Source organism: Mustela nigripes, chromosome 3, assembly GCF_022355385.1.
Source record: "Mustela nigripes isolate SB6536 chromosome 3, MUSNIG.SB6536, whole genome shotgun sequence".
Classification (NCBI taxonomy): Eukaryota; Metazoa; Chordata; class Mammalia; order Carnivora; family Mustelidae; genus Mustela; species Mustela nigripes.
Window position 1 is genome coordinate 18,967,775 of NC_081559.1, and position 6,625 is coordinate 18,974,399.

A 6,625-nucleotide genomic window follows, 5' to 3' on the forward strand; every position below is an offset into this window, starting at 1 on the left:
TATCAACAGAGTGAAAGGCCTTGGAATGCAAGAAAATTTTTGCAAATCATATATATCTGATAAGGCATTGGTATCCAAAGTATATAAAGAACTCCTACAACTCAGCAACAAGCAAAAAGCAAAACAAACAAACAAACAAATCACTACCTCCCCCCAAACCACCACCAACAAAACCCCAAAACCACCAATTTTTAATACGAGAACAGGAATAAATATTTTTCCAAGGAAGATATACAAATAGGCAATAATCACATAAAAAGATGCTCTACATCACTAATCACTGGGGAAATGCTATCAAAATTACAATGAGATGCTACTTCTTAGTCTATAAGGATTGCTATAATAAAACACAAAAATAAAATAGAAAATAACAAGTGTTAGTGAGGATGTGGAAAAATTACAGTTTTTGTGCATTGCTGGTGGGAATGTGAAATGTTGCAGCCACTGTGGAAGACTGTTTAGAGTTTCTTCAAAAAGTAGAACATCTAATTAAGATGATCCACGATTTCCCTTCTAAGTATATACTCAGTATAACTGAAAGCAGGGACCCAAACAGGTATTGGTACACCAATGTTCAAAGCATTATTCACAAAAGCCCAAAGACAGAAGCAACCCAAATGCCCATGGAAGGATGAATGGATGTAAAACACGTGACAGATGCATAGAATGAAATATGATTCAGCCTTAAAAAGGAATGGAATTCTGATGAATGCCACAACATGGACAGATCTTGAGAGCACCGTGCTAAGTGAAATAAGTCAGGCAGGAGGATCAGTGTATGATTACATTTATTTGACGTACATACAGCAGTCAGATTTGTGGAGACAGAGAGGTGAATGGGGGGTTACCAGAGGCTATAGTGAGGTTGGGATGGGGACTTAGGGTTTGAGTGAGTGCAGAGGTTCAGTTTGGGTGATGACAAAGTTCTGGAGATGGATTGTGCTGATGGTTGCACATCGCTGTGAATGTGTCTTATGTTACCAATTTGAATACTTAAAGATGAGTATAATGGTAAACTTTATGTTATGTGTATTTTACCACAATTTAAAACATTTTCCATGAGCAAAAAGAGACGAATACATCTATGTTAATTTTATCGATATTAACTTCTTGATTTCAATAGTTCTACTCAAGTTGTAAGAAAACAGTAAAATGGGATGAATTCTAGGGACTAGAAAGGAATTAAGCAGCATTTAAAACAGTTTATGTTAAGGTACTTACAGTCCTCTTTATAATAGGAAATAAAACAATAATAAATATAATTAATGTCTTAAAATTTTTTTTATTAGTTCCTTTCCCTACTTGGGCTTTCTACCTCATTCTCCCTTTAGTCTTTCCATTATGATTACCTTGTATCACCAAAGCTTACACTCAAGAACCTGATAACATTTTAAGGTCTTCTTTAATCCTGGGAATTTGTGCTCTGGGCCCAGTTGTTTGTAGGCGAAGATCTTTGGGTGCTCGTCTTTACCCAACCTTCTTTGTATGCTGCCTCCGTTGCAGCTAGAAGCTATCCTGTGGTCACCAAGAATATCTGCCTGCTCCAGGACACAGATACTAAATATGGTGGGAGACAGACAAAACCTGGGGCCCTGATGACATTGCTGAGCTGCTGAATCAACCAGCCCTAAATCCTGTGCCATCGCAGGACTTCTGTCACATGAGCTAGTAGATTTCTGTATCGCTTGTCCATTTGATATGGGGCTTCTGCCACTTCCAGTCTAATGTTTCTGAAGTGATTCAGATTCATTTCTGACTGAGGAATGAGGTTGAAACATTTTGTTTAAGATTTTATTTATTTAAGAGAGAGAGCACCAGCAGGGGGGGAGCAGCAGCGGAAGAGAGAGCAGCAGGCTCCCCACTGAGCAGGGAGCCAATGAGGGGCTTGATCCCAGGCCCCTGGGATCATGACCCGAGCTGAAGGTAGACACCTAACTGACTGAGCCACCCGGGTGCCCCGAGTTGAGGCTGAATTTTGATTAAGGTTTGGAGGATGAGCTGCTCACCTGGGGGGAGGTGGGAAGACTAATTGAGGCATGGAAATGATGCGAGCAAAGGCAGAGAGATGTGAAGATGCTGATGTGCTCGGAGGGCTCGGGTGGGACAGGAGCATCAGGTGATAGGAGAGGGAGTGGATGGGCTGGGGCTAGGTTCTTGTAAGAGGAATTTTCCCTGTGGACAGTAGAGTAATATCAAAGGTTTCAAAGCAGAGAAATGACTTGATCAGATCAGTCTTGGAAAATACACACCCTTCTTCTTTTCTAAAATTAGCAATGAGAGCACAAGACAGAACAGAAAGCAGAAGAACCAATGTAGGAGAATACGTTGCCCTACCTCTCTATAGCCTTTTATGTATAGTGTGTTAACATACCTACACACACACATACTATATGTGTAAGTACAAGGTTATGTAAGTGTATTTAACTGTGTGTGTGAGACGTGCATATATATATATAGAGAGAGAGAGAGAAGGCAGCTCTGCGTTATCCTATTTATTTAACTCGCTTCCTGCTTGGTTGTTTGCATGGCCTCATGGTAAGAATCAGTAAGCTAGTACTGTTGTTATTTGACAAGAATCTTCCTGATTCCACAATGGAAAAATCAGTGATCTCTGAGCTGTGGTTCTAGCTTCTGATGCCACTTCTATTATTAATTGTTTAACATTAGAATTGGACTTCAGCTTACCTAACATAAAATGAGTTATCTAAGTTATAGATGATCTCCAGGTATAAAATATGTTAAAAATCGTAAGACTTCATTGTTCTATAAAGTCTAACTTCCTTCCTTCCTCTCTTCCTCCCTTCCTCTTTCCTTTCCTCTCTTTTTTCTCCTGATTCCTTTTTTTTTTTTTTTTTTTGGATTTTCCATTAAGAATTTCTTCGAATACAGTACTCAACAATCACCTTAGAAAAAGTCATATAGACTCTGTTTTAGCTAGAAACGTGTTTTGAACTACAAATAACAGAATATCCAATTACCGTGGCATAAATGAATTTGGGGTTATTTTACTCCCTTTATACAAAGCGTGAAGGCCAAACACTGCTGGCATTGCCCTTACTAGTGAATGCACCATCTGATCTGTTGCGGGCCTGACTAGAACAAAAAGGTGGAAGGACAAATTTGTTCTCTGCTTAAGCTGAAGCATCCATCTTCTCTTGCCCTCAGATACCAGTGCTCCTTGTTCTCAGGTCTTTGGACTCAGACTGAATTATGCCACCAACTTTCTTGGATCTCTAGGTTGTAGGTCATGGGACTTCTCAGACTCCATTGATGAGGTAATAATTATAATAAATATCCTCACATTATCTATATGTATTCTATTGGTTCTGTTCTCTGGAGAGTCCTGATAGACATTGGTTTAGGGGCTTGACCCCATCAAGGCCAGCATTTCTGAAACTGTGGTATTTCCCTCACACTTTCCATCGCTTGGGTATAAAATGCCTGAAAGAGGAGGGAATTGTGACACCAGGAGCACCTACTCCCTTCCATCGGGAAGGCAAATGTTTTTCCAGAACCATCTTTTCTCTTTCTCTCCACCAGCATTCCTCCAGTTAGGTTTCCGTGTCCAGAGAGTGTTGTGGGACAGCCTCAGCATCAGGAGAGTCTGCTAAAGATTTGTGATCTCAACCTTTACATACAGTTTAGGGGATTCGAAAACTTTCTAAAGCCCATCATGGTACCTGGCTTCAGAATCCTTGGTTTAAAAAGTGGGTCTCATTATCTCTGAAACTTTGCTTTTCAGATCCTCCCTCTTCAGAGAAAAACTAAAATCTAAACGGATTTTTAATAATCTGGTTTGAAGCAGCAACTTGTTTAAAGACCAGAGAATCAAATAATATAATGTATTATAAAAGTATACAAAGTATAAAAAGCATTCTAAAACCGTAACATTCTCCTTAATACAAAGGCATGTTTTTATTGTGAGAGGTCTGTTTTATTTATTTGTATCGGATCACACATCTTGGTTTCCACCTGTGTTGTGTGTGTGTGTGTGTGTGTATGTGTAAATAGTAAGAGGAGGACAAAAGAAAAACACAAGCAAACCAATGCCAATAACACACAGAAAATATTTTATTAGTTTCCAGATTGAGAAATGATGAGGAACTTATTTCAGAAGTAATCCATGACTCTCCTCAATGAGCCCACTCGGGCACTCGGGGCCCCCCAGTCGTGGTAGCGCCTGTAGTCCCCCGGTCTCAGCAGGTACTGCCGCCCCCGGTAGTTGGGCAGCTCGTAGAGGACCCAGGAGCCCTCCAGCACGTTGAGGGAGTAAATCTCATTGGAGCGGAAGCGGTCCTGAAGAGAGGAGCAGTCCTCCGTGAACTCCATCATCTGGCCTCTGTAATCTTCCCTCTCATAGAGTCTGATCCTGTGAGAGCCAGCCTGGCCCAGCCAGACATGGAAAGAGGAGGAAAGCAAGGCATGACACGACACGGTTGCAACAAATTCATGCAGTCCAGCTCAAGCTATTTGGAAATATAGGGTAAGCTTCAACTAATTCTCAATATTTATATATTCCCCATTTTCAAAGGCGGAGATTCACTACCCTTTCAAGACCGTGAAGTATGATAGAAAGAATTAAGAAGGAAATTTCACTGTTTATATATATTTAAATATTTCTCAGGATGAAATACTAACCACGCTTAGTATTCCATGCCAGAGAGAAACTCAAACCTTGAACAGTGTATTACTGTTTTTGCCATTTGAAGATATATTTTTATCTCTTATATTTTTCAAGCATGTGTGTTTGAACAGTAAAGTGAGTTCATGAAATGAATGGCCTTGCTTTTGGTTTAAGGTAAATCTTAGAAAAATCACCAAGGACTTGGATATTTCTATTTCTGTGGAAAGCAAAGTTAAATGTCCCAAGTTTCCCAGACAATAACGGATTCTCATTTAATAACTTAGGAATAGAATGAGGAAAAATGAGAAAGAAATATCAGTAAGATGCAGGCCTAATTTTTCAAAAACCTTAGCATTTTAAAACACATACTTGAAATGTATGTGGGTACGTGCATAAAATTTCTCTGTGTTGCTGTCCATTGAGAGAAAGTCCTTTCATTTGTGTAGGTGGGGTAAACCAAAATATACAAGTGGAGCAAAAGAGAGAGAGAGGTCTTAAAAAAAAGGACCTCTGCAAAAGTTTCCTTTTCAACTCCTATCTGCTCTGTAATTACCCCCTATTCGCGCTCATAATTATTCTTCTATGGGATATTAGTGGTTTTTCTACAACTCCAAGACAGGAACTATAGGTCGTACATGCCCATGGCAGCCAACACGTTGTCACTAAATATTTTTGAATTAATAGGTACCCCGGGTACCATTAATTGCTTTTATTTGGGGCCAGCAACATGGAACTGATCTACCATAGCTTGTCTTGTGTCCAAACCCTCAATTATTCAGAATGATCACTACTCCATATGTTCAAGATTTGCTTGAAACTTTCCATTCTGTGTCCTGTTAAGGAGCTAGACTCACGTGCGGGATGAGGCGGCAGGAGCGGACCGAGTCGCTGAGGCCCATCCACTGCTGGTAGTCGGGGTAGTCCCCGCGCCGCAGGAAGTACTGGCAGCCCGCGTAGTTGGGCTGCTCATAGAGCATCCAGCAGCCGCTGTCCACGCGCACCGAGTTGCAGCGGCTGAAGTAGGGCTGCAGGTTGGAGTGGTCACTGCTGCACTCGTAGTGGCGGCCCTGGAAGCCCCGGTCCTCGTAGAAAGTGATCTGCAAGGCAAGGGAGGGAAAGGCTCAGAGGCCTGGCCCCAGACCCCAGCATGCGGGGCCCCCTCCTGGCCTGCGGCTGCGCTGGGCTCACCTTCCCCATGGCTGCTGATGGAGGTCAGTGATGGGCCGCCCTGGCGCGCGTCTATATAGCAGGAGGGCTGCTGCGTTGGCAGGAACAACACAAAAGGAGCCCGCGGGGTGAGGAGGGGATTTTCATGTGCTCTTTTTTCTCTTTGCTGTTCTAGTCCACGGGGCTCATTGTGGGTTTTGGTCCCATTCTCTCTGGAATATTCAGGTTGCTATCACCGGCTGATGCTGTTGAGACAGTTTGTGGGAAAAAAAAAAAAAAAAGTAACTTGGAACATGGTTGATTTAATAGTAGAAATAGAGCTTCAGCCACTTCATATATAGTCTACACTTTTATGTATATAGGTTGGGGGAAAACAAAAACGTGTAAATGAGGGAGCAATAAAAAAGCAAAAATATATAGTAAATATAAAATTAATCTATTAGAACTGTCAAGGAACATGTGTGCCACAATGTTCAACACTAATTGTTAATAGGAAGAAAATGACATTAATGGAATGTTGATAATTTCAACTTAGTCCTTTAAGAGAATTTTCTTATCAAAGAGTATAAGAAATTGGAATGTTTTACCAAGGGAATTCACAGAACTTCAGACTTGCAGTATGGTAAAAACAAAAACCAACCAACCAACCAAACAAACAAACAAAAAAATCCCAGCAAGCAAGAATATTCAGTATTTGGTCTGAGTTTGTTACAGCCTAGAAGTAGACTGAATTTGTTAGAGTCTATAGAAGTAAACCGAGGATTAGATGTTTCTTCTTGGCTAATTGTAATTCAAAAGGGAGAAGAGTTTTAAGAACTCTTTTTTTTTTTTCTA

The 6,625-nt window shown here is 40.9% G+C and overlaps 1 protein-coding gene across 1 annotated transcript; it reads right to left on the reverse strand.

Annotated features, from left to right (window-relative positions):
- Positions 1-4,110: 4,110 nt before the first annotated feature.
- LOC132012851 (gamma-crystallin D) lies at positions 4,111-5,821 on the reverse strand. Its single transcript, XM_059392653.1, has 3 exons — positions 5,813-5,821; positions 5,479-5,721; positions 4,111-4,383 (listed from the first exon to the last, which is right to left on the reverse strand). The coding sequence occupies exons 1-3, from the start codon at positions 5,819-5,821 to the stop codon at positions 4,111-4,113; spliced, it is 525 nt and encodes a 174-aa protein (XP_059248636.1).
- Positions 5,822-6,625: the final 804 nt, after the last annotated feature.

Excerpts from the sequence above, each read along its gene's own strand:
- LOC132012851 (XM_059392653.1), bottom strand. Across the intron at positions 4,384-5,478 it reads CCTGCCGCCTCATCCCGCAC|GCTGGCTCTCACAGGATCAG; the intron begins GTGAGTCTAGCT and ends TGGCTGGGCCAG.